The 26,488-nt window shown below is 55.7% G+C and overlaps 3 protein-coding genes across 8 annotated transcripts in view; 2 read left to right on the top strand and 1 right to left on the bottom strand.

The window, feature by feature from the left end:
- Nucleotides 1-13,333, top strand: part of RAB44 (RAB44, member RAS oncogene family) — a 34,900-nt gene extending 21,567 nt beyond the window's left edge. For 2 of the 4 annotated variants that reach the window (XM_047102572.1, XM_047102573.1), the window contains exons 9-13: nucleotides 317-1,794; nucleotides 5,742-5,823; nucleotides 6,987-7,101; nucleotides 8,170-8,271; nucleotides 12,950-13,333. In XM_047102572.1, the coding sequence (XP_046958528.1) occupies nucleotides 317-1,794; nucleotides 5,742-5,823; nucleotides 6,987-7,101; nucleotides 8,170-8,271; nucleotides 12,950-13,222 (2,050 nt within the window). In that variant the 3' untranslated portion in view covers nucleotides 13,223-13,333. Of the gene's footprint in view, nucleotides 1-316; nucleotides 1,795-5,741; nucleotides 5,824-6,986; nucleotides 7,102-8,169; nucleotides 8,272-10,693; nucleotides 10,771-12,949 lie in introns of all 4 variants that reach the window. The other 2 variants (XM_047102574.1, XM_047102575.1) reach the window with 2 other exon arrangements.
- A 4,458-nt stretch (nucleotides 13,334-17,791) lies between these two features.
- LOC124529181 (galanin receptor type 1-like) lies at nucleotides 17,792-18,850 on the top strand. Its single transcript, XM_047103042.1, has one exon. It carries the CDS (start codon nucleotides 17,792-17,794, stop codon nucleotides 18,848-18,850), a length of 1,059 nt encoding a protein of 352 aa, XP_046958998.1.
- Nucleotides 18,851-22,810: 3,960 nt separating this feature from the next.
- The window catches only part of CPNE5 (copine 5), a 92,623-nt gene continuing 88,945 nt past the window's right edge, over nucleotides 22,811-26,488 (bottom strand). For 2 of the 3 annotated variants that reach the window (XM_047102661.1, XM_047102662.1), the window contains 5 exons: nucleotides 25,807-25,934; nucleotides 25,467-25,569; nucleotides 24,788-24,845; nucleotides 24,269-24,342; nucleotides 22,811-23,029 (listed from right to left, as the gene is read on the bottom strand). In XM_047102661.1, coding sequence (XP_046958617.1) covers nucleotides 22,811-23,029; nucleotides 24,269-24,342; nucleotides 24,788-24,845; nucleotides 25,467-25,569; nucleotides 25,807-25,934 — 582 coding nt within the window. Of the gene's footprint in view, nucleotides 23,030-24,268; nucleotides 24,343-24,686; nucleotides 24,846-25,466; nucleotides 25,570-25,806; nucleotides 25,935-26,488 lie in introns of all 3 variants that reach the window. The other variant, XM_047102663.1, reaches the window with a different exon arrangement.

The raw sequence follows: 26,488 nt of genomic DNA, 5'->3' as shown, positions 1-26,488 counted from the left end.
ACACACGGTCTAGTGTGGTAATGGACCCCAGGCAGGTACTCACTCTACCTGTTACAGCCCAGAGGAGTGAGATGGGCCAGGATGGTCAGGGGAGGCTTCCTGGAGGAGGTGAGGCTTCATATAGGCCCCGAAGGATGGGCAGGATTGGTTGAGGGGGAGGAAGGGGGTGCGTGCAGGGTGAGAAGGACTGCCCGAGCAGAGAGAGACCGGGAGGGGGGCCAGCTGTGAGGCGTTACCGATGGGGAGACATGTAAGCGGGGTTGGTATGACATCTATCTGCCCCTCTCCTGACCTTAGCTTCCTAAACCCTTTCTAGTGTCCCCAGGGCAGGTGAGGAGAAAGCTCCAGACACCAAGGCAGTCTCCTCAGAGGAGGCCCCCCTGCCTGGACTGTTTGGGGATGAGGATGACTGGGACCAGCTCCTGAACAGCTTCAACACCTCCTCGCGCAGAGCCCTGCAGCTCTCCTGGAGCCCACCCTCCACCCCGAGAGCCCCGGCAGGCCCCCAGATGCCCCGAGTAGTCAGGCAGATCTCCATCTCGGAGCTGCATTCTTTGCCCATTGGTCAGGGGCCACCTTCAGATCTGGATGGGGCTCCAAGGAGCCCCACGGGGGCGCCCTCCAGGGCCACGGAGGGGAAAGGAGTGGACGTGGGTGGGCAGGACATCAGTCCAGAGCAGCCTGTCCAGCCTCACAGCCTGGAACCTAAGGAGGAGTCAGGGCCCGGCCCCGAGGCCATCTTCCACGGGAGTTCCCCAGGGGCCCCGAGTGAGGAGTCAGGGAGCCTAGTGGCAGCTGCACTCAAAATGCTCATTCCTTTGGAGGATGCACCCCCTCCTCCGGTGACCTCCTCTCCTCCCCAGGCCCCAGCTGGGCCCAGCGAACAGCTCCAGGCCTCATACTCAGATGACGACAAGAGCCCAGAGCCCGGGCCTGTCCCAGTCAAGCCGCCCAGGCAGAGAGAGGCCCTCCTGCAACAGGACCCACACGCCACTGGCTCTGAGCCAGGACTGGGGTCCCCAGGAGCCGGAACCCCCGCACTGGGGCTGGCTGAGCCCTCCCAGGATTCAGAGCCTGTGGGTCGGGCTCCCACGGAGGGATTGGAGCAGGGCCAGCTGGGCCCTGGTGCGCAGGAGGGCCATCCTGGAGGGCCAAGAGAAGCTCACAGCCAGGTCCTCGGGCCAGAAGGCCTGCCCACCCTTTCCCGCAAGAGTCTAGAAGAAGAGCCCAAGGTCGAGGAAAGGAAACAGGTGGATCAAGGAAGGCTAGACCTCAGTTCAGGGCAGTCCACTGAGGCTCATGGCCTGAAAACGGGGCATTCAGAACACCCCCAGCAAGACGGCCTGCCTGCCCCTCGCCCGCATGACGTACCGCAGGCTCAGGCTGAAGCAGGGGCCCCTGCTTCTAGAAAACAGTCACCTCCACTGGACTCTCCCCATGAGGGGGCTCAGCGCGGGGATGGAGCAGGGCCCCGGGAGCCCACACAGGACCTCCCCACCATGGTTGAGCTGGAAACCCACCCCATGCCCTCACCTACAGCTGCTCATACAGAAGAACAAGGCTCCCTACGACCCAGGGAGCCAAGGGCAGAGAACAGGCCTGAAGACCCAGGAAGTGACTCCAAGGAGGCTGAGCTGACCCCATCCTCAGGGTCCCTCACTGCCAACGAGCCTCCAGCCAACCCTGATTACCTCTTTCACATCGTCTTCCTGGGAGACTCAAACGTGGGCAAAACATCCTTCCTACACCTGCTGCACAAAAACGCCTTCACCCCTGGGCTGGCAGCTACTGTGGGTAAGAGCCCACCTGGGCCGGGGGTGCGGGGGAGAGGGGGGAGGAGGCTGGGACAGAGGGGAAACCCAGGGCCCGGGGCCAAGGGGCTGGAGCAGGGCCAGAGAGAGCCGTCTCCGGGGAAGCTGCAGGTTCTCCTGGCCACGGGCCCTGCATTAGACTTTATTTTATGTGGGCATAATCTTACTATTTTACTAATTATCTCTAATTATAGGTAATTTGCTTTGCTGCATTGATCTGATTAGCTTATAATGTGCCACATCAACAAAGCACCCTGCAATTTAGGGGCCAATGCTGGTTGATGGTGAAAACAAGCAAGTCTCCGCCCACATGGGCCCTCGGCAGGCCACTGCGGGGGTCCCTGCTGCTCACATTTGTTCAGGATCAACCCCCGGGCCAGTTAGCCAAGCTCTGGCAGGAAGTTGTCTTGGGCAAGTTGAACACTTTACACAGAATGTATTTCTAGAGTAGGGTCAGTTAGTACCTGAGTTCAAATCCCCTCTCTGCCACTGGCTAGCAGTATGAACTTGGGGAAGTTATTTAACCCCTCTGGGCTCCCAAACCCTCATCTGCATATAATGGGGACAAGAGTGCTAACTTCCTAGAATGGTTGTAAGGATTACTTCCGTCCGTACATGTCAAGTCTTAGAATAATATCTGGCATGTCATAAGTGCTCAATAAATAGTTTTTTATTATTATTATTAAGTTTTTTTAAATGTTTTTTATTTATTTTTGAGGGGGGGAGGGGCAGAGAGAGAGGGAGACAGAATCCGAAGCAGGCTCCAGGCTCTGAGCTGTCAGCACAGAGCCCGACGCGGGGCTCGAACCCACCAACTGCGAGATCATGACGTGAGCCAAAGTCTGGCGCTTAACTGACTGAACCACCCAGGCACCCCTGTTTTTATTGTTATTATTGTAAGTAAATATTTGATAATGTCTAATTCAGTGGCCCCTGCAAATGAAATGTCCCCAACCACAAAGACTCCTCTACCTAAAAACGTCAGGATATATGACCACTTGTCATCGTATAGAGCCACAGAAATGCAAGCTCAGGAATGAAGAGGAGACCCACTTAGGCACAAAGACGGGGGAGATCCGTGTGTTCGTGTCAGTCAGGGTGCAGGCTGTCTGGGGACCAGTGCCAGGCCAGTGAGTAAATGACAGCCTTCATGCACAAGAGGCTCTAAGACAAGTTCTCAAACTTTTTTCTAAGAATCCTAACCTGGGGAACCGGTTAAGAGTGCAGCGTCCTTGGGAGTAGGGAACTCATAGCAGGCCTGGTCTGATGTTGAGCGGGGTCACAGGGTCTGCAAGGCCACTGTTATTAATCACTAAGTTATTGGTTACTGACTACCTACAGTGCCCAAGCCTTACATGTCTTATTCCTTACAGAAGCCCTCCCTGTATTAAATGATCTGCCTCCATTATTATGTGATAAGAAGGTCCCACAGAATTCAATCAAGAAAAACACAGGTTGCAAAATTATAAAAAGACAGATCGAGCCTGCGCTCACTGCTAGGCAGCTTGGGAGTGTCTGAGATCCAGGTTGGTGAGACAAATCTGTCCCAGGGCCAGCTGCGGTTTGGTGCCCCCTGGTGGCTGCCATCCATCTGGCTTCATTATCCATGGGGACGATTCTGGCTTCCCCAGTCTTGAACATTTCCCCACCCAGCGTCACCTCTTCCATTCTCACCCCCTCTCAGAAGAACAGGGCTAGGTGGAGTCCCAGAGCCAGAGCCAAATGGGTTATATCTGAATGTGCATTTTCCATAGCCCCATTTTACAGATGAGGGAAACAGATCATTGAAGACCTGGTTAACTTTCCTGCCCTCGCTGGGGCCCAAAGTTCATAGCCATAGTCTCCTGCCTTCAAAGCACACGCCCTACCCTCTTCTGGGTCTTTCCCTCTCCTGGGTTCAGCATTACTCTCTCCCTGGGGAGATTCCTTCGGAAAGAGGTCATTGTTATACTCTTAATGTAAATAGCAGATTCCTTGGGAAGGAGATCACTTCTATTCTTAATGGCATGTTTGGGGGACAGTATGGGAGCCGTATGGGTGGACTGAAGAGGGGGTGGACAGGGAGGTAGAACAGCGGGGGTAATGGGGGGGGGTTATGAAAGAGTCGTTTGTAGGTTACACGGTGGGTATTTAAGCCGAAGCTGGATATTATCACCGGGGGTTGTATTAGACCATCTCGGAGGTTCCTGCAGACCCTGGGCTTCCTAAGACATTCAGGAAAGAGGGCAGTAAAGAGAAGTAAATGCTGCAGACTTCTGCATCACCATTCTGCAGTCAGGTCTCCCAGGTGGTCACTTCCTGTGGAGAGCATGGGCAGTGGGGGGAGGGAGGTGGTCCGTGGTTTTGACTGCCTCCGGGGAGAGCAGCAGGTGTTCACGGAGGTCACCATAAGAGACGGAGGAAAGTCTCTACTAGCTCAGGGCTGATATGAGGAGGCACCCCTTTCCTGAGCTGGCCTGGGGCCTACAGTGGGCCCTGTAGGAAAGGGACAAAGAAGCCCCTCTCACTCACCCCCTACTCTGCCGGATTTCCTTGGGAAGTGGGGATTGGCAGGAAGGTGCACCCCAAACTTTCTACACTTCCCCGGGATTTCACTCTTACCTTCATATCTCCAGGGACAGAGAGGGTCTGAAAGCATGACCACGGCAGGGGTGGACCTGGGAAATTTGAAGGGCTAGGGTTCAGGGAGATGAGAATAGTGATGAGGGGCGCCTGGGCGGCTCGGTTAAGCATCCGACTTCAGCTCAGGTCATGATCTCACAGTTCGTGTGTTCGAGCCCCGCGTCAGATTCTACGCTGACAGTGCAGAGCCTTTTTGGGATTCTCTCTCTCCCATTCTCTCTGACCCTCCCCTGCTCATGCGTGCTCTCTCTCAAAATAAATAAAAAAACATTAAAAATAAAAAGAATAATGGTGAAAATGATCACCTCTCAAGAACCCCCTCCGGAAACTGGGCTGAACCTCAAACATAAGTCATTTAATTCTCCCAACCACTCTGCGATGTGCGTCCTTTTGTTTTATTTTAAAACCATTATTATTATTATTATTTACAGATAGTTATTTATTTACTTAAGTGAGCTCTACACCCAACGTGGGGCTTGAACTCAAGACCCTGAGATCAAGAGCCGCGTGCTCTCCCAACTGAGCCAGCCAGGCGCCCCGGTGCCGGTCTTTTTAAATTGTCATCTTGCATGGGGCGCCTGGGTGGCTCAGTCGGTTAAGCATCCGACTTCGGCTCAGGTTACGATCTCACTGTCCGTGAGTTCAAGCCCCGCCTCGGGCTCTGGGCTGACAGCTCAGAGCCTGGAGCCTGTTTCAGATTCTGTGTCTCCCTCTTTCTCTGACCCTCCCCTGTTCATGCTCTCTCTCTCTGTCTCAAAAATAAATAAACGTTAAAAAAAATAAAAAAAATAAATTGTCATCTTGCAGATGAGAAAGGGAGGCTCAGAGAGGTACAGTGACCTGCCTGGGGTCACAAAGCTAGCAGCTGAGGGCGGGCAGCTGACAGCATTGCTCCTTCCGCCCTCCTAGGCTGTCTGTTTCTACCCTGCTGTTGTCTGTTCCATAATTAGGAACGAAACAGGGAGTATTCTAAAAATAAAATAATGAAACTGGTTTTCTTGAGGGACCTGAGCAATAAACATTGCTGTACGGTGGGAAGACGGATATGTTCACAGAGGTCAAAACAACGCAAGGTGCCTCGAACTGGCACTGACCGCCAGGGTGTGGGAGTGCGGTGGGGGCAGTGAAGCCCACAGGCTAGGTGGTCAGGAGAGGCTTCTTGGCAGACATGGGCCCTTGTGTACGGATGGGATTTGGAGAGCTGAGGGGAAGCCCGGCAGCCGGAGGGGCTGGTACCGGGGACAGGTCTTGGCTGGAAGCCCTGGATGGTAACTTAGAAGCGGACCTGATGCCCTCTGTGTGTCCTAGGTGTGGATTTTCGGGTCAAAACTCTGCTGGTGGACAACAAGCGCTTCTCGCTGCAGCTCTGGGACACAGCTGGCCAGGAGAGGTAACCGGTCCTGTCTGTAATCGTGGTGTCAGGGCCGCTGAGGTACAGCGGGGTGGAGGGCAGCCCTGACCTCGAAGAGTCTAACGTAGGCAAGAGGCAACCACGTGCATGAAAGGTATCCAGCCCCTAAGGATTTAGGAGGCTGGGGAAGGAGAGGTGAGTCAAGCCCCGGTGGGGTAGGTGACCCAAGGGCCCCTCGGCCTGACAGGGCAGCTGGCAGGGCCATCCCCACATGGCCTGCAGGGACGGCTGCCCATCGCCTGTTCTGAAAACGCCAGCCTGCCCCTTTGCAGTTAGGCAGTAGTGATCGAAACTTAAAAGGCATATTTTCTGGGGAGCCTGGGCACCTCGGCTGAGCGTCTAACTCTTGGTTTCGGCTCATGCCATGATCCCAGGGTCGTGGGATCAAAGCCCACGTCCTCTCTCTCTCCCCCACTCTGTCCCCCTCCCCCGCTCATGCTATTTCTCTCTCTTTAAAAAAAAAAAAAAAAAAGCCACATCTTCTTTGACCCAGCAGCTCTGCTTCCAGAAACTTACTCTGCTGATCAATCATACATGACTGTAGTCTCGACACGTTCAAAACAACATCACTTATGTTGTGAAACACCGGGAATGACCAAAACGTCCGGAATGGTGGCCCAGCTGATTCTACCCAATATGTAGAATAGTATGAAGCCACAAAAGAGATTGAGCGTTCTCCCCGTGCACCTGTGGGGAGACACCTCCAAGACGTTTTACGAATTCAAAAGGCGAAGTACAGATTACTGAGCATTAACGAATACAGTGAGGACTTTACACTGTGTTTACCATGTGTGTGCGTGTATGCACATATACAGTTGTGTGTGTTCGTAAAATCCCTCTGGAAACTGCTAACCCTGGCTGCCCCCGGGGAGGGAGACTGAGTGGCGGCAGGATGGGGGTGGTGGCGGGGGGGGGGGTGTCAGACTTTTCACTGGGTGCTGGCTGGTACCTTCTGAAGTCTGAGCCATGAAAACCGTTACCTATTCAACGAGAACTACCCTGTGAGAAGGAAAACTCTGGGAAGCAATTAGAAGCAGGTGAGGCTCCTTGCCCCACTTTGCAGATGAAGTAGCTAAGGCCTGGAGAGGCCAGGGCATGGGGTCAGCCCCCCAGGCCTGGCCTCACGCAGACCGTCTGGGCAGGTACCACAGCGTGACTCGGCAGCTACTCCGAAAGGCTGATGGAGTGGTACTCATGTACGACGTCACCTCCCAGGAGAGCTTTGCCCACGTGCGCCACTGGCTGGACTGTCTCCAGGTGAGCCGATGGCTGCTGGGGTTGGCCCCAGTTTGGGGAACCAAGAGGGAACTTGCACTCTGCCCACACCCTCCCTTTCTCCCAGGATTACAAATGACACAGCAGACTCGTGGGTGATGCGGCCCGCTGAGGGCAGGTGGCTGGATGGGCCGGGGGCATCGGCACACAAAGAAACCGCAACCACATAGTACCACCTCCAAAACAAACTACTTCCTTTATCTTATGAACATTTCTTTCCTATATGCAGTAGCTTGGGGGTGTCTTCTTAACACCTGGGAATAATGCAAGTGTAGCGACACTCTAAGTGATAAGTCGTCCGTCCACCCGTCTCTAGTTCTCGCCCCGTGTGCTTAGTTGACACGCACATACTGAAATTCTGCAGCATGGGCCAGCACCGCAGAGGGGTGTGAAGGAAGACGTGTTGTCTTCTCTGTGGGAGTTTCTAGTCTAGTTGAAGAGAAGCCAACGAAGTAGGATAAGGTGATATATGAAGGAGGCTGGGCTCTGGGTCTGACAGGACCTAGGTGTGAATCCCAACTACCCTGCCCCAACTCTGTGACCTCGGACACGTGACTCAGCTTCTCCGAACTTCGATTTTCCAGCTTCTCTCAGACACTTGTTAGGATTAACTGACATCATTGCCTTTAGCACAATGCTGGGTATATAGTAAGCACTCAGTAAACAGAAGCTTAGCAGCAATAGTAGTAGTCATGAAACCACTAGGAAATGAGCCAAGCCGGCCTGTGTAATCAGGCACCGGGCTGTTCAGCACAGGCAGGAAGAGAAGGACATGGGCGGGAACAATCCTGGAAGGCCTGCTAGGGGAGGCACTTTTGAGGCTGGCCTCGGAAAATGGCTGACAAGTTTGTAGGCGGAGAGGAGGGGCTGACTCACTGTCCACCGAAGGGTGTGGAGTGGGTGTGACCCGGAAAGGCGGTCATGGGGGTGGGGGAGGGGCAGGGTGTGCTTAGTCAGCTCCCTGGAGGGCGGGGCCGCGTCCACCCAGGGCCTGGCACAGCATAGCAGGCACCCAGCACGTGTGGCTGAGGGAATGTGTTCTGTGTGCAGGACTCAGGGTCCGATGGGGTGGTCGTGCTTCTCCTGGGAAACAAGATGGACTGTGAGGAGAAACGGCAGGTGCCCACCGAGGCCGGGCAGCAGCTGGCCCAGGTGAGCACCCGGGCATCAGGCCCTCACCCAGCCTGGACTGGGCAGACCCCTCCCTGGAGGTTAGTGGACAGGTCACCCCGGCCTGGCTAACCGAGAAGGACCCGTTGCCCGTTCCTGCCCCTGCCCCTGCCCTGCCAAAGGCCGGGTCAGAGTGGACAGCGGCCTGCCCCTCTATTTCTGACCTACCCTGTTCTTAGGCCCAAACGTGAAGCTGTGATGGTGGGCGTGACATTGACCCTCACGTTGAACTAGCAGTTCTCCATTCTGACCCCCACAAAAATATCTTCCGAGTAAAGAAAGGTTTTAAAAGCTTCACTTAAAATTCCCAATCAAATCTTACTTTTCTCTCTGGTCTCTAATTAACATAGCATTCCTTCTAATTTATTCTATCTTAGGACTCAAATTCTTCTCTGGCGAGAGCGCATCAAAAGCCCCACCACCAGGCAGTGGATACTATTTATTTACGAATAGAATTTGGCCACTTTCCAGAAACTCTGGAGAATAATAGAGAAGGAAAAAAGAACCCACCCCTTGCCCCACCTCTGCTACAACCCCTCTTGGCATTTCCATATTGTATTTCCTTCCCCTTCTCTTTTCTCCTAATCATGAGGTCATCACTGTGGCTCCTGGTTGGCGGGAATTTTTCCCTCTTAAATGTAGTGGCTCATCTCTTTGACATGGTAATTCCTCCTCTGGCAATTTATCCTGAGGAAAGAATCAGAAATAATAATCCCTAAGAGAATAGCGTAATGGATACCCGCGTATAATGTATAATCAAGAATGTTTACGTGAGGATGTTATTTACAGTATTATTTATAAGAACAGACATTTGGCAGGGGGTGGTGGTCAAATTGTGGAGGTTCATGGGAGAGGCTAGCATTTGCCATTAAGAATCCCGTCCCAGAAAAAATATTTGAGGGTGTGGAGGAAATGCTTTCAATATAACGTGAAGTCAAAAGAACAACTGGTCTTCTGAATCCTGTGAGGTTGCTGATATTTGACCGGGGCCCCGTCAAACTAGCCATTGCATATGCTTTAATCCAACAGTACAATGACCTTGAGCCCACCCTACCCCAAAGGGTTATATAAAACAGAGCGAGGGGCGCCTGGGTGGCTCAGTCGGTCAAGCGTCCGACTTCAGCTCAGGTCACGATCTCACGGTCTGTGAGTTCGAGCCCCGCGTCGGGCTCTGTGCTGACAACTCAGAGCCTGGAGCCTGCTTCGGATTCTGTGTCTCCCTCTCTCTCTGACCGTCCCCTGTTCATGCTCTGTATCTCTCTGTCTCAAAAATAAACATTAAAAAAATAAAAAAAAATTAAAATAAAACAGAGCGAAAAGATATATATCAAACACTAACAGGAGTGGTTTATATTTTGCACCTATACATTTTTAGAAACGTTTATTCATTTTTGAGAGAGAGAGTGTGAGCAGCGGAAGGGCAGAGAGGGAGTGGGACAGAGGATTCCAAGTGGGCTCTGTGCGAGCGGCAGGGAGCCCGATGTGGGGCTTGAGCTCACGAACCATGATCATGACCTGAGCCAAAGTCAGACGCCCGACCGACTGAGCCACCCAGGCGCCCCTGCACTTACACTTTTTGAATGCTGTATTTTCCAGTATTTCCCCCAGTTGAATATTTTTGAAATAAAAAACCCCACACAACTAATGGTTTAAAATGCCCCCGGAGGGGGGCACCGGGGTGGCTCAGTTGGTTGACTGTCTGACTTCAGCTCAGGTCATGACTTCGCTGTTCCTGGGTTTGGGCCCCTGCACTGACAGCTCAGAGCCTGGAGCCTGCTTCACATTCTGTGTGTGTGTCTCTCTCTGCCCCTCCCCTGCTGTGCTCTCTCGCTCTCTCTCTCACACACACAAATAGACATTAAAAAAATATATCCCGGGGCACCTGGGTGATTCAGTCAGTTAAGCGTCCGACTTCGGCTCAGGTCATGATCTCACAGTTCGTGAGTTCGAGCCCCGCATCGGGCTCTGTGCTGACGGCTCAGAGCCTGGAGCTTGCTTCACATTCTGTGTCTCCCTCTCTCTCTGCCCCTTCCCTGCTCATGCTGTGTCTCTCTCTGTCTCAAGAATAAATAAATATTAAAAAAAAATTAAAAAATATATATATATCCCCAGGGACATTTCTCCAAGTTGGGACACGGGCTTTCCACCATTGCTCTGTGGGCTCTGGAACGTTTCCGGGGTGGCATCTTTAGCATGGTGGCTGGCCAGGGTGGAGAGGGCCAGTGGGCAGGACCAGGGCTGGGACCAGTGGCCACACGGAGAAGGGGCTGCCTCGCTTGTTGTGGTTGGCCTAGGGACGTACTGGGTGGGACTCTGTCTGATGGCCAGGGCTTTGGCGGTGGGGGCGGCCACCAGGATGCTCAGTGTGCTCTCCGAGGGCACCCATACCCCTGTCTGTCTGCAGGAGCTGGGAGTCTCCTTTGGGGAGTGCAGCGCCGCCCTAGGTCACAACATCCAGGAGTCCATGATGAACCTGGCCCGGTGAGTGCCACCCCCCCCCTCCCCACCCCGAGAGCCTCCTGGGCAGCCTCCAGACCCCTCCTGAGGGAGGGAAGGCCCACTCTGAGGAAGCACTGCGACAACGCAGGGCTCACACTCTGGGGAAGGACAGAGAGCACTGTGCAGAGAGTCCGAAGCCAGTTCTACCAACGCCGTTGACTGCATCACCTCCTAAAAGTCTCACGTGCCCTGTCTGAGCCTTGGCTTTCTCCTCTGTGCAGTGTGGTGGGACAGAGAGAGTCACTTTCCTGCTCCCAGCCTTCTAGTAACTCCCACTAGATCTAGAATAAAATCCCAATGCCTCGCAGTGGCCTTCCTCATCTCCCCTGTCCCTGCGTGCGTGTGTACGTGCACACTCACTCAGCTCCAGCTGTTTAGGAGGGGACCCTCCCTGACCGCTCCCCATCCCACCACTATTCTGGATCCCTGTCCTCTGTTTGTGTCTTTCAAAGCCCTTCTTGGGGCGCCTGGGTGACTCAGTCAGTGAAGCATCCAACTCTTGATCTTGGCTCAGGTGGTGATCTCGCGGTTCGGGAGTTCGGGCCCCGCGTCGGGCTCTGCGCTGACAGCGGGGAGCCTGCTTGGGGTTCTCTTTCTCTCCCCCTCTCTCTGCCCCTCCTCCTCCCTGGCTTGTGCTCTCGCCTCTCTCACAATAAACAAACTTTAAAAAAAAAAAAACCCTTCATGGGGCACCTGGGTGGCTCAGTCGGTTAAGCGGCCAACTTCAGCCAGGTCACGATCTCGCGGTCCGTGAGTTCGAGCCCCGCGTCGGGCTCTGTGCTGACCGCTCAGAGCCTGGAGCCTGTTTCCGATTCTGTGTCTCCCTCTCTCTCTGACCCTCCTCCGTTCATGCTCTGTCTCTCTCTGTCTCAAAAATAAATAAACATTAAAAAATTTTTTGAAAAAACAAAACAAAACAAAACAAAAACCCTTCTTTTTTTAAAAAAATTTTTTTTTTCCAACATTTATTTATTTTTGCGACAGAGAGAGACAGAGCATGAACGGGGGAGGGGCAGAGAGAGAGGGAGACACAGAATCGGAAACAGGCTCCAGGCTCTGAGCCATCAGCCCAGAGCCCGACGCGGGGCTCGAACTCACGGACTGCGAGATCGTGACCTGGCTGAAGTCGGACACTTAACCGACTGCGCCACCCAGGCGCCCCAAAACAAAAACCCTTCTTGACAAATCGTAATCACAGGTGCATTTGTCTGCTTCCTTGTTGCTGTGGGCCTCCTGCACCAGACTGTAGCTCCAGGAGGGCAGGGCCGCGTCTGTTTTGTTCAGCCCCTCCCTCCACACCCAGGGCCCAGCACATACTAGGTGCCCAAGAAATGAATGAAATGGGTAAGGCGGACGGGGTACTAGGCCAGATGATCTGGAAGGCCCTTCTCTGACAAAGCAGCCGGGGCGAGCTTGCCAAACCACGCACCCGATCACACTGTGATGGCCTCTGATCCAAAACTGCTTAACGGATTCCCTCGGCTGTAGAACAGAAGCCCGGGTTCCTGAATGTGATTTCCAGGCCCCTGGGGGCGCTGACCCCCTGTTGCCTAAAAGGCTTCTTTCTGGGCCGGTCAGTCTTTAGGCTTTGGGAGTTAGGGCAGTGGTCCCCACACAGTAAATATAATCTGAGCAAGTGAATGAACCCATGAGCTTCTTTTATTTCCCCAATCCCCAGCTCTCTTTTGACACCGAGCCTTTGCCCCTTGCCTGGAATGCACCCTGCTTTTCTGCTAGCGAACCCTTGTACGCCGCTGGGTCTCAGCTCTGACGCTGCCTCCTTCCTCCGTAAATCCCTGGAGAACCTGGTGTGCGGTCCCTCGGCGTGCTTCCCCATTCCTGGGTTCTGACAGCCCCTTCTCCTCTCTGTCTCCCTTACCACTCAAGGCAAGGACATGCCGGCTTCACTGTCCCATTCAGAGTCCCTTGCACCAAGCCTGGCACACAGTAGTCTGGAAAGGATGCCAGGAAAGAGAGGGCAAAAGTCTCCATGGCCCCATTTTTCCGGTGCCGTGTGGAATGCAGGACGGGAACAGAGCAGGGGGGGAAGAGAGGTAGCTCAGGGGATACAATCCCCCAGCCCCACAGCTGCACCCGCAGGTCCCTCCCTGCTGCCCCGGCAAGGTGAGACAGAGGACTGATGTCTGGCGTCGTCACACAGGTCACTCAAGATGCAGGAAGACCGTCTGAAGGACTCCCTGGTGGAGGTGGCCCCCAAGAGGCCATCCAAGAGCTCTGTCTGCTGCTTCTGACCATCTGGCCCAGCCAGGACAGGACGGCACCCCTCGGGTTTCCTGTTCCTCGGCTCCTGTCCCACCTGCCTGGACACAGCAATGACAGAGACGGCCAGCTTGGATGTTCAAGAAAACCCCTCCTCCAGTCAGGACTCGGATCCCAGGGTAGGGCTGCACTAACACTGCCCTTTGCACTCTGAAGAAGGACTTTGCTGAGGTGATGGTGGTGAAAACTCTTTAAAGAAAGGAAGAGTCTTGGGGCGCCTGGGTGGCGCAGTCGGTTGGGCGTCCGACTTCAGCCAGGTCACGACCTCGCGGTCCATGGGTTCGAGCCCCGCGTCAGGCTCTGGGCTGATGGCTCAGAGCCTGGAGCCTGTTTCCGATTCTGTGTCTCCTCTCTCTCTGCCCCTCCCCCGTTCATGCTCTGTCTCTCTCTGTCCCAAAAATAAATAAAAACGTTGAAAAAAAAATTTAAAAAAATAAAAAGAAAAAAAAAAAGAAAGGAAGAGTCTAGAAAAATGAATGAAGGAAAGCACACCACATTCTTGGGCACACATCTCTGGGTGGTAAAATTGCAGGGTGAATGTGCGGAGGTGTTATTTCGCTTTTTATATGTATTTGTATTTCCAGATCTTCTGCAATGATTCGGTGTTCTTGATATAATCAAAATGAAAAATAAACGCTAAGGAGAGGGAGAGAAACTTCCCTGGGAGCTTGCTTCGGGGCTGACTGCTAACGGACACAGCCTGTTAATGACAAAATACTCTTTATTCAAGCAGTCCCCCTGTTTCGTGCCTGCCAAAGCTGGTGAACCTTGTCCCATTCACCCCTGTTTGCAAGCATGGAGTTCCTTCCGAGCAGAATCCGAGTCTGGGGAAAGAGCAATATTCTGATGGCCCCTGACAAGCCCTGTTCCTCCTGTCTCCTGTCCCCCCCTCCCCCACTTCCTTTCCCCCAGACCTGACTCTAAGGGGTCTCATTCAAAGGTCACCTGCTCTAATGCCAAGATGTCCCCTGGTGCAGCTCTCTGCCCTCAGTCGTCAGTCTCTGGGTGCTCTCGAGGTCCAGCTGGGGTGTGGCTGGTGGGGCCTGGGGAGCAGCAGAGACACTGGCCGCGGGTCACTCGTGGGCTCCTCTTTGGAGCTTTTGTAGGGATTCCCAGAACTGCACAACATTTTGCCTCCTGAAAGGTACAGCCCCCCCGGGCTGCGGTCTCCCGTGCCCTTAAGGAGCTTGTTTCGAGAATCTTAGGGAGACGGCCCCTCAGTGTTGGACTATCTCCCGTCACGTATGTTTGTCGTGATTGTTGTCCCCGTCATCTTACCGCTAACCGCAACGACACCCACCATGTCCTGTTGGCCAGCGTGTGCAGGATGCAGGGTGCGTAACGATAACTTCGTGATCCTTCAATCCTGGTGAATTCCCCAGCTGAATCCAAGGAAACCCCGATTCCGTGGGGGAGACAAGCAGAGACAGTTCCAAGAGAAAGAGGTACAGAGCAAGAGCCTGCAGGAGAGGAAGGGAGGGCGGGAGGTGGAAGACAGAGCTTGCCTACAGGTCGAATCGGTCTCCGATCTTGGCCCCCATCCCTCTGCTCGGTTCTGAAAGGGATGCCTCCACAGCAGTGAGCTCTCTGTCAATAGAGGCATACAAGTGGCAGTTGGGTGACCCTTGGCAAGAGGCAAGGTGGAAAAGGTTCAGGCATCCGAAGCCACCAAAGGTTGGATCCAATGCCTTTAACGGACCCCATTCAACCTCTAGACAACATGCAGGATGTCTTTGTGATCTAGGCAGTTCTCTCCCTGGCCCCTCTTATGGATTCTTTCTTATCCCCAATCTCTTCTCCCTTCCTGGATCCTCTCCGTCAGCCCACAAGTGTCTCCCTGCTCTGAGAAGTTTCTAGATTGTAGTAGGTTCCAAGACAGACAGACAGGGAGAGGTGGGCTGGAGAGAGTGATGTGTGCCCATGGACGAGGGTGGGAGGCAGGTCTTGCTGTTGCTAATGGCTCTCTCTGGGGCCTGGGACCTGGCAGGCACCAACGTCTCTGTCCGGTAGGCCAGCGAGCTAATGAGGCAGGTAAGCAGGGTGTGATTCCTGGGGGAGCCAGGAGAGTGGATAGAGCCCCTGTCCTCTGGGGGACCCCGTACAGAAATAGCCCCCAGGCCTGCCCCTTTCATCTCAGCTCTGCGCCCGCTGGAGGCAGCCGGCTCAGGTTCCCTAGAGGTGGGGTGCCAGAAGGGACCACACACCTGCCCAGAACCTTCTCTCGGCTTTCTCTGGCTAGGTCCAGCTTCTGAGCCGAGCAGAGCTGTGGAGGGGCCGCCAGCCTTTCCTGGTGTCAGAGGGCTCCGGGTCAGCAAGCGGGGCCCAGGAACCTCAGAGCGGCACGAGGCAGGTAAGGAGAGCAGCAGGAGGGGCTCAAGGTAGATTTCAGAGAGGGCACGTCCGCCAAGCAGGCGCTGGTCACAACTTAGCTTGAGGCTGGTTCGGAAAAGGAGGGTGAGGGCGCTGGGGTGGCTCAGTCCGGGAAGCGTCAGGCTTCAGCTCAGGTCATGATCTTGTGGTTCATGGTTCCAGCCCCGCGTCAGGCTGACAGCTCAGAGCCTGGAGCCTGCTTCGGATTCTCTATCTCCTCTCTCTGCCCCTCCCTCGCTCTTTCTCTCTCTCTCAAAAATAAGTAAACATTTAAACAATTTTTTTTTTAAAAAGAAAAGGAGGGTGGGACTGGGCTGATGGGGCTCAGGCGGTGGAGGGAGAAGGGGAGGGCAGGGGGACAAACCGGAGTGTGGACAGAGGTGTCAGGGAAGAGAGATTTTTGGAACGGTGGGTGGGCAGGAACAGAACAGGCGTCATTTGCAAAGCTCCTACCTCGCACCAGGCACTGTTCCGAGCACTTAGCTTATATCACCCCATTCAACCCTCACATCAGCCCTGTGAGATGGGGCTTGTGATTATCCCCACTTCACAGCTAAGGAAAATGTGGCGCAGAGGATGAGTCGCTTGTCCGCAGCCACACGGCTAGCAGGTGGTGCAGGGGGGTTTTGAACCCAGGCTCTGGCGGCCACAAGCGTCGCCATGAAGTGACGGAGCTTCTTGTAGGAAGGTACGGACGCTTAGGTGGAGCCGGGGCCGGGGCCCTGGACCCTTTCTTTCCCTCCCCTCGTCTCCACTTCTGTCATTGGCAGCAGGCCTGGGCCGGGTGAATGAAGAAAGGGAAGACAGGGCAGTTAGGGACTGAGGCTGGTCCCTCGGTTCCTCCTTCACCCACAGTTCCTGGAAGGAGCCTGAGACCTTGCAGTGGTGTGGTATTGGAGGCAGAATTCACACAGGCCCCCCTGAGGTCTCTTCTCGGCTGCCCTCAGGCCCCAGAGGCCAAGCAAGTCCCCCAGGCAGGGCTCTGCCGCAGGGGCTCAGGGGACCCCCGGCTCCGAGCCAGAGAGGGGTCTCTCCAGACTCCCCCCTGCCCCCAGTGTAGGAGAAAAGGGGAAGGAAAGTAGAATCAGGACCCCACGGAGCTGTCACATTTGCTGCTGGATCCCTAGAAGCTGGTTCAGGGTATAGACTCAGGACATATTGGGTTAATGGGCAAGTCGCTTCCCAAGAAAGCTAGGGATCCCGGCCTGATCCGCACGGTGGCAGGTGCAGACAGTAGCCCCCCTGGGCTGACTCTGGGATGTCTAGACTCCGTTTCCCAGCCTGGCTCCGGGGGCCCCCCATGTTCTCAGCATGTAGGACGCAGTGAGGGGGAGAAGATCCGACACCTGGGGAGCAGTGCCTCCCCCCACCCCCACCGGGTACCCAGCACAGCCATAGAAAGGCGGTCGTTCCCAAGCTGGTCCGCCCCGTAGAGTCATCTGGAATCTTTCAAAAAAGCCCACATCAATGAAATCTTGTCACTGGGACCCACGCATTAGTATTTTTGAAACTCCTCAGGTGATCCCCATGCACAGACAAGCTTGGGAACCGCTGGCAGGGACTTCACACCTTCTCAAAGCCCTTCCATATGCACTTTCTTACTTGAACCTCGAATTAAAATCTGTTTCACAGGCAGGCAAGGTTTTGTTTACAAATATATATGCGCGTGCATGCACGCACGCATGCACGTGCATATACATAGACACACACACACCCCCCAAATTTGTTTTGCACTCCCTGCAGAAATTTTATTTATTCATATTTTTAAAGTTTATTTATTTATTTTGAGAAAGAGAGAGAGAGAGCCTGAGCGGGAGAGAGGCAGAGAGAGCGGGGTGGGGTGGGGGTGGTGGGGGGAGAGAGAGAGAGAATCCCAAGCAGGCTCCATGCTGTCAGCGCAGAGCCCGGTGTGGGGCTTGAACTCATGAACTGTGAGATCACGACCTCAGCCGAAACCTAGAGTCGGATGCTTAACCGACCGAGCCACCCAGGTGCCCCATCCCCGCAGAAGTTTTAGAAATAAAGACGTTAAAAAGAGGAGCATGAAAATTACCCTTTTGTAACAGTTACTGTTGACCTCGGTTTTATCTTATTTCCTTACTTCTCTACAGTTGAGGAAACTGAGGTAGGGAAACATTAGGTAACTTCCCAAAGTCACGGAGCTACAGCGTAGCAGAGTCGGGACTTGAGCCCACGGTGTAGACCGAGCCCGTCCCATCAGGCTGTTGTGAGGTCTCAGGGGACCGATGCATGCCAAGGGGGCCCCCTGGATGCAGGGCTCTGGGAAAGGAGGGGCGCTCATCAGGGGAAGAGGCCGGTTTCTACGCTGTCCTTGTGTGTGTGGAGCAGGAGGATGGAGCCTAGGCCGGAGCCCAACGCCACGTTCACCTCCGGGCTCACAGCCACACCTGAGCGACTGCTGCGTCTCCTCTTTGCCGGAGTCTGCGGCCTCATCCTGCTGGTGGGGCTGGTGGCCAACGGGCTCATGCTGGTGGTGGTGGGCCGGGCCTCAGGCGCCCCCCGTCCGCTCCTCGCGCTGACCAACAGCCTCATGGTGAACATCACGCTGTCCGACCTGCTCTTCCTGGCCTGCGTGGTGCCCGTGCTGCTGCTCAGCTTCCTGCGGCCCCACTGGTGGCTGGGCCCCGTCCTCTGCACCGCCAGCCAGGCCACCAACAACGCCACCATGTTCTGTACCTTCTACAGCATGGTGGCCACGGCTCTCCTGCGCCACGTGGCCGTGGCCTGGCCCGACGTGGCCCTCCCGTCTGGCCGGGGCGCCCGCCTGCTGCTCTGTGGGGCCGCGTGGGTCCTGGGCCTCACTGCATCATTGCCTACCTGGCTGTTCCAGAGGGTGGTCGTGGAGGAGGGGGCCGTGGGGGCCCCGGCCTGCCTCTTGCTCCTGAGCCCTGCCCAGGCCTCCTGCTACTTCAGCCTGCTGGGAGCCCTGGCCTTCCTGCCTTGTACGCTGGGGCTGGGCTGCTCTTTCGGCCACGTGGGCTGGCTCCTGCGGACACGGCCCCGTGGCCCCAGCGGGGAGAGCGTCCGGGAGCACCAGGAGAACGCAGGGCTCATCCTTGTGGTGCTGGTGGTCTTCGTGCTGATGTGGGGGCCCTGCTCGGTGCTGGGCTACGTGGCAGCCGTGGGCGGCCTGCCTGCCACGCCGGTGGCTTTCGTGGCGTCCAGCCTCTGCACCATCCTGGCCTATTCCAACTGTGCCGTCAGCCCCATCCTCTGCTTCTACCTCTCCCGCCCCTTCCGGGCAGGGCTCAGGGACCTCTTCTGCAGGCCAGGGGCAGCCAGGCACCCTGGGGGTGTGGGCGGGGCCGGGATGGTGATGGAGAGCACCCAGCCTGGCCTCAACCCAGGTCCCCGGAGGCCTCTGGGGTCTGGCGAGGGTCTGAGAAGATAGGCTGACGGGAGGGCTGAGAGTCAAGAGAGATGGGAAGACCCTTAGCGACGTTAGAGCCGGTCCCCTCCATTTTACCAGTGGGGACCCTGGGATCCAGAGAGGGCAGGTGGCCCAGCAAAGGTGAGACAGCAACCAAAATGGCACCTAGGTTGATGCTCCCATTCCACCTTGGGACTCAGAAACCTGTAGGCTCTACTACTTTCTAGTGGTGTGACCCTGAACAAGTCCCTTAACCTCTCCGTGGCTCCGTCTTCTCATCTGGAAAGCGGGATAATGGCAGCACCTTCTTCACAGGGTTGTTATAAAGATACTCGTAACACACATAGAGCGCTCAGAACACCTGCTGCTTCATAAGTGCATGTGAGTGTTGGTCATCGCGATTATTATCGTCATCATTTTATTTTTATTAATTCAGGGGCACTTGAGGGGAGTGGACAAGAGATCGGTAAAGGGACTTCCAAAGGCAGAAGTGTGGAGGGGAATGACCTGGGGAATGACAGTCCAGGGTCCTTAATCCTGAGGGCCTGTGGAGCAAATAGGGGTGAGGAGGGAAGACAGCTGCACCCGGGGTGGGAGCCCAGAGGCCAGGAGAGCCTTTCAGCTGCCTCTCCCTCCTCTGCCTGCCCTCTCCTAGCTCAGTCACACACACCTCTCAGCCCCACAAGGGAACACAAAGTCAACCTTTGTGCCGTGACTTTCTGAACGCCCTCCTTTCTTCTCTGTGGTTTCCTTCCTCTCTCCAGAGAAATGAAAGGCCCCCACCTCTCCTACCCAACCTCCTCTGAGAAGCTCCCAAACTCCATGCCCTGCCCCTGGCCTCCTGGTAGCAGGCCTCAGTCTTCTGTGTTAGTGGTGGAACCAGGGAGGTGATCTCTACTTAAAGTCCTAAGACAGAATGTTCAACGTTTTCTGCTTGGTAACAGTGTTACAGCTAAACACACACACGCTCTCTCTCTCTCTCTCTCTCTCTCTGACTCCATGGTCAAAAAGCTTTGGAAACACCAGATTGAACCAAGTTAAACTGGTCTCTTTGCTGCAGGACTTATCAGAGCCTTGAATGCTCCAAAGGCCACTGGGATTCTCTGAGAGGGGCTCAGAGTAGGCAGTCCCCCAAAATCCATGCCAAAAAAACAATGTTTCATGGGCCATACCTTGAGAAATAACCCAGGAGAGAAGCTACAGTGTCAAGCTCAGTAAAGATGCACTTGGCCCCTCTTGGGCGGTGGCTCTGAGACTTGATTCCCCTGCCAGGTGGGCATCTCTGCTTGACGCTTTCCCACAGACGTCCAAGGTGAGGCAAAATGGGTCACTGGTTATGGGAACTTCCCTCTTCCCAAGCTATGACCCCACCCGGTACCCACTCCAAGCACATCGGAATGCAAGTCAGAGGGTGATCTAATTATAGGGACAGCCATGAATCAGCTCTAATTTACTATAAAATCATAAGAAGAAAGTAAGTCCCCAACTTTGGTATAATTAGTCCCAAATTTCTTGTGATGTGCAGATTGGGAATGGCTGGCTGGAGGGCTAATCTGAGAGTGAGCTTGCCCAGAGGAGGGGAGAAGTCCCCTTTCCCTGCGATCCTGGGCTCTGATGGCCACAGGGGTTGATAGATGAAGAGGGACACGGAGGGCAGGGGCTGCCCTCTGAGGGTACAACTGTGTGTGAATCAGTGTTTCCAAACTTGAGCAGGGCCTGGCGTGAGTGCTAGGTAAATACTTGTTGAGGGATGAGTCAGTGGGTGATCAAATGTAATAAACTGACCCACCTGTTTTTGAGAATAATCTGATCGTGTTATTCACCTCTCTCACCTCCTGACTCCATTTCACTCAAGAGTAATGCTAAAGCCCTAACCACGGCCCACAAGGCCCTATGCACTCTGGATTCTTCACCCCCCTGATCTCACCTCCCGAACTATCTCCCCACTTAATACAGTTCCAATCACACAAGCCTCCCTGCTGTCCTTCACGTGAAGTATGCTCCTGCCTCAGGGCCTTTGCACTTGCTGTTCCTTCTACTTGGCCTTGGATACCATCGTGCCTCCTCTCATTTCCTTAGGGCTCGTTTCAACCTTCACTTCCTCAGAGAGGCTCTCCCTAACCACCTCATTAAAATATCACCCTGTCCCTCTCTAGCCCCTTATTTTCTGTTCTTTGTCTTTGTAACTCTTATCACCACCTGAAATTAAGTTATCTACCTATTTATGTGCTTACTGGGTTTTCCTGTCTTATTTATGTGTTTGTTGTAAGCTCCATGTGGAGACGGGACCTGTGTTTTGTTCATTGCCGCATCCTGAGTGCCCAGCACAGACCCTGGCACATAGTAGTTGCTCAGTAAATCTTCATTAAACAAAAGAATGGAAAAAAGATGGAGAGGAGAACCTGGACTCTGTTGAACAGCAATATATTTTCTATTTTTCACAGAGAAAGGAAAACAAGAAACTTTAGTAAAAGAACCAAATTTACTCCAGTTTAAGGCAAATTCCACACAGAGACTGTCTCAGAGACGGGCACAGGACCAGACAGCATAGAAACACCACCATCATGCATGACAGGGAGGGGAGCGGCATTGGGCAGCAGACGGGCGCGGGGGGGGGGGGGGGGCGGGGGAGGGGGGGTGGCGCCCAGGCATGGGATGTGCAGTGGGCCTCGGAGCCTCATGCTGCAGGAGGGGCTGGCATGCATGACCAAGGCTGGGCAGCTGGTTGGGCCCAGGGGTGAGATCACCTGTCTCACCTTCCCCACAGCAGGGGTAGGAGCTTGGGCTCAGACACCAGAGCCCAAGGCTGAAGGACTCAGGTGGATTTGGGGTGACAGGATGGAACAAGGTGACCCCAAGGGCCAAGACGGCCTGGGGTAATGGGTCGCACTGCTAAGGAGTGGGATGGGGGGAGCTGGGCATGGCATGAATGGACTCTCAGGACATCAGAGCTGAAGGTAAATCCGGGACCATCTGGTCAACCCTCTTGACTTACAGATGTGGAAACTGAGACCCAGAAGGCAGGAGGGCCTTGCTTGGGTTCCCACGGGCGGCAGCTAGAGGCAGGGCTTGAACCCAGGACCTCTATCTCTTATCCCCGTGGGTCAGAGGGGCAGTGTAGGAGTTGGGGCTGAACTGCTCCTTCCAAGGCCTCCAGGGGGGTAGCAGAGGCCTGGGCCCCAGGGGCCCCAGGGACCTCTGGCAAGAGAAGGGGATGCCTGGAATCAGAAGTCAGCTGTAGAGATGCCTGTGGGTCTACACCAAGGAAAGGCCTGTGGATCTGTGTATCTAAAACCATGTCCTTCTGGGCTTGAGAGGCACCAGAAAGGACCCTGTGCCCAAAAGGCCTCCATTCCCAGCCCACCATGCGGCCTACGGCCTCCCCTCACAGCCTCCCCCGCATGGGTCCGCAGGGCTCCCAGAGCATGCGGGTGTCCCTGGGAAGGGTCACATGTTCAGGCATCCCTGCAAACCCAGCAGCCTCACAGGGTTCACTGGAAATAGGGATGGGATAGATACTGGGGTAGGAGGGCAGGGGCCAGGTATAGAAATAGACACCACAGGAGGAGGGAGGCCCAGCCCAGGCTTCACGGCCATATAGGAGCAGATGGGATTGCCAGGTGGGCCGAGGGGGACCTCACTTCTCCTCACTGTTAACACCTTCCTGGCTGGGCCAGAACCAGGTATCAGGGGGAAATGAGAAGGGCAGGGGCCCAGTACCTCACCTCCACCACCTGTACCCTCCCAATTCCCTGGGTTGGGCCATAAGGCTAGGAAATTAGAGAGGAGTCTTCAGAGGCCCCGCCTCCTGCTGGCCTCCCAGGCACACACGTTACAAAGGCTGGGCGGGGCAAATTGCAAGAGACCCCGCCTATACTCCCCCCCGCTGGGCGGGGCAAATTGGAGACCCCGCCTACACTTCCACTGGCCTCCCCGGGCCCCAGCCGCCAGCCACAGGCCAGGGGACTTCGGGAAGAGCGCTCAGATGTGTGTGTGCAGGGGGGAAGCAGGGGGCGTGCGGGCTGGGGACTGTGGGGGCGAGGGCTCTGGGGCCGCAGGCGGGGGTCGCGGGCGGATGCCCTGTGACTTCATGTAGGACACCAGCTGGTCAGGGATCTCGGCCAGCACATCGCGGGCCAGGCGGGCCATGCTCAGCACGTGGTTGCCAGTGCGGTCCACGTAGTCCCTGAAGGGCACGAACTGGCCAGAGGGAAGGCAGGGTCAGGCAGGGTCTCCGGCTGGACCACAGCCCCCACATCTCCAGGCCTGGGTTCCTGTCCTATTCCTCCTCAGCGGCGGCCCTCTGCACTCACCCCCTCCCCATGGTGGTGAATTCTCATAGCCCCTGTTCTCTCATTCACTCAACAGATTCGTACTGAGCATCTACGTCATGCCAGGATACATCACCAAACAAGAGCACTTAATCTCTGAAGTCCTGGCACCAACACAGGGACTTAGCCAGTGCTCAGGAAACGCTGACTGAGCCCCCTGGCTTGTAAGAGCGGGCCTTCCCATCTCCCCCCACCTCTCTCTCTTTGGCTCCGCTTCTCCTCTTCTCTCTCGCGCTGACACCTAAAGTCAGGCCCCTCTGGCTTCCTCCCAGGCCCCTTGAGCCCCTCATCACCCTTTGAATGCCTCAGTGCATTCCTGGCTCTAGGCCTTTCTATGCAAGGGTCCCCCCTCCCAGATTGCCCCTGCTCTGAGGTCTAGCCTCCTCTCTTTGCTCTCTACCCCTGGAATGAACCCTCCTCCATCCCCTCCTTTTTTCTTTTTCTTTTTTTTTTTTTTTTCTTTTCTTTTTAATCCAGGGGTTCTGGAGAATGTCAGTTTTTATTCCCAATCTCCTAAACACTAGGGACTCAGTCTGCAGGAGATTCACAGACAGAAGTGCTTACTAAGGTGCATTCTGAGGCTTGACTGGGCAGGGACACCCTGAGGACAAAGACCTGTCTGCTCATTACATCTGCCATCGTACATGGGATGTTCAGACAGGGCTTCAATTAAGCAAGCACTGCCCGTTCTCGGAGAGGGCGGAGAGGGCCGCAGCAACACTATAGACACCTCCCCCCCCTTCAAGGGTTTGCCCTCCCACTGGGAAGGCGGCCCAGCAGAAGACAATGGAAGGTGCAAATATCAAGTGTGAGTGCTCTGCATGCAGGAGGCCAAGGAGACCTGGGGGCTCAGGGAGAGCACTGGCAGAGCATTCTGGTCGGGGTAACAACATTAGGGGTGAGTCTCAGACATGGGAGAGAGGGGTCCAGCTGGGGGAGAAGTGTGACCCAAGCACTGATTCCTGCTCCCTTCTCCGGTGGCCAGGCCACTCTGGGGCTCTCTCCAGGGCCCCTTTCTAGAGAAGTCTCTAAAAGGGGGGTGTATAAGGCCAGCCTGGCTAGAGGGGCTCTTGCATCTTCCTTGGAGCAGGCAGGATTTGGGTTTCACCTGGACAATGTCCCGTTCTGCCAGCTTCCCCCGGGAGGAGATCCGCACGTCGTCACCATCCAGCTCCACCATGGCTGTGTGAGGAGAGGCATTGGGGGTGGGGTGAATTAATGGTGGGCACCTGGGCCTGGCACACCAGTGGAACTTGTCCTCCAATCCCAGGCCAATCCAAGACAGAGACCGTCAGACCAGATCCCCATGTTAGAGATGAGGAAACTGAGGCCAGGAGACAGGAGGAGCCCAACCAGGTGAACCCCTGGCTTCTAGCCCAGTGTTCCAGCTCCCCCACCCTCCCCAAGCTCCCAGGGTTGGAGGAGGGAGGAGTGACTGGGCCTCCTCCCCACAGCCTTGGGATGGGTACACAGCCCGACACACCCTTCCCTGTGCAAACAAACACACCCTTACACCCTGTGCTCACCCAGACAGTCACACCCACCCATGAGCTCTCACTCTTCGGGGAAGGGTCATTCCCAAGGGCCTGAAGCCTCTGGGGGAATACCTGGGGGGATGGGGACTTACCGTCGAACTCCGCCTGGCCCACGCCAATGATGATGATGGACATGGGCAGTTTGGCAGCCTGGGAGATCATGGGTAGGGGCAGAAAGGGGTGGGTCAACAGAAGACAGAAGGAAAAGAGAAGAAATGGAACAGAAGGATGGAGACACGCAGAAACACAGAAAAGGGGGGAGGCGGAAGGACACAGACAAAGGGAAACCAAGGTGAGGCCCCAGAGAGGAAGAGAGGGTCGAGACGGTGAAATGGGTCACAGGTCTGCTTCTGTGAGACACCCCCATCCCCGCTTCTGTCCCTGGGCCACCAAGTGGGACATCTTTTATGTGGGCAACTAGGAGTGCCAGCTGGGGTGGGAGTCCCTTATACAGGGAGAACACCCAGTAGGGGCAGCCATGTTCCTGGGCCTCCCCCACTCTGGGCTCCCGCTGGACCTGGCCAGGCTGGGCTGGGGTCTGGGGCAGCAGTCCTAGAGATGGGCTAATAAGGGAACCACAGGCATCTAGAGGGAGTGGACCATCTAGGGTGGGTGCAGAGGTCATCGGTAGGACCCTTCATCAGCCGGTGCCCCCTCCGCCCCCCAAACCCCACTGCGTGGAAAGCCTCGTCCCAAGGGTTCCTCTAAAGCAGCGGGAAGGCATGCCCCCCACCCCCATTTTCCTCCCCCTTCCCCACCCCCCCAGCTCACATTGACGATAGCCTCCTTAGTCTGTGCCATGTCCGAGATGACCCCGTCCGTGATGATCAGCAGCACCGAGTACTGAGAGCCATCCTGCACTGCGGCCGCGGTCCTGGGGTGGGGTGGGGTGGGGGCTGCTATCTGTCTGGCCCGCTCGGTGTCCCTCCCCGCCCCCCACACTTTGGTGGGGACAAGCCTTTAGCCGGAGGGTGTCTCTTTAGGGTCAGAGCTCTCTGAAAGGCGGGTCGACGGGAAGAGACACCTCCTCCCACCTTCCCAAGAGGACGGGGGTGGACACGAAGGCCGTGTGAAGATGTGGGGATGGGCGTCCAGTGGCCCCGGCACTCACCTGGCCACGTGGGTGACCACAGGGGCGAAGTTGGTTGGGCCGTAGAGCTGCACCGTGCGCAGGCTGTGGTGGTAGGCCTCCAGGATGCCATCGATGCCGCAGCAGGAGGGGTTCTCCTGGTTGCCGTTCTGGGGGCACCGGGGATGGGGAGGTTGAGCTCAGGAAGGAGGGAGGAGTGGGAAGGAGGGCAGCCAGGTGCTCTGCTGGGGGGGGGGGTGCGGCGTACAGCCAGGGAGGGGGAGGCCAGCAGGTCTGGGATCTCCTAGACTCTTCTCTGGTGGGGGGTAGGGGAAGAGGAGGGAGCCCCAGGGCAACACGTGCTCTGGGTGAGCAGGGTTCCGACCTGCCCCTTGCACCACTCTTTGTACCTGCTCAGGCGGCACCCCCTCCACGAGAGCCCTGGCTGCTTCCCTCGGGGGGCCCCCCGGGCAAACCACTCCGTCCTAAAATGACTGCAGGGTCTGAGTGGCTCTGGAAGGGCCAGCCAACTAACCTGTCCTCCCGTGTCCTGTGCCTGGCACAATTGAGCGTCCCCAGCTCGTGGGAGGGAGGGAGAGGAGGTGGCCTGAGAAAGCATCCCTCAGGTCCCCCATCGCAGCACTAACTCGGGGAGTTTCTGGAATTACCTGTAGTTGCCCATACCCAACGCACACCCCTTTTACCCTGATTTCTGGGGTTTTGG

This window comes from Lynx rufus, unplaced genomic scaffold (assembly GCF_022079265.1).
Source record: "Lynx rufus isolate CCGP_SWC_20201006 ecotype Redwood Valley unplaced genomic scaffold, mLynRuf1.p SCAF_6, whole genome shotgun sequence".
Classification (NCBI taxonomy): domain Eukaryota; kingdom Metazoa; phylum Chordata; class Mammalia; order Carnivora; family Felidae; genus Lynx; species Lynx rufus.
Note: the sequence above shows the minus strand (reverse complement) of the source record. Positions and strands in the feature narration are given on the sequence as shown.

Excerpts from the sequence above, each read along its gene's own strand:
- LOC124529181 (XM_047103042.1), top strand. The coding sequence starts at position 17,792 with ATGGAGCCTAGGCCGGAGCCCAACGCCACGTTCACCTCCGGGCTCACA.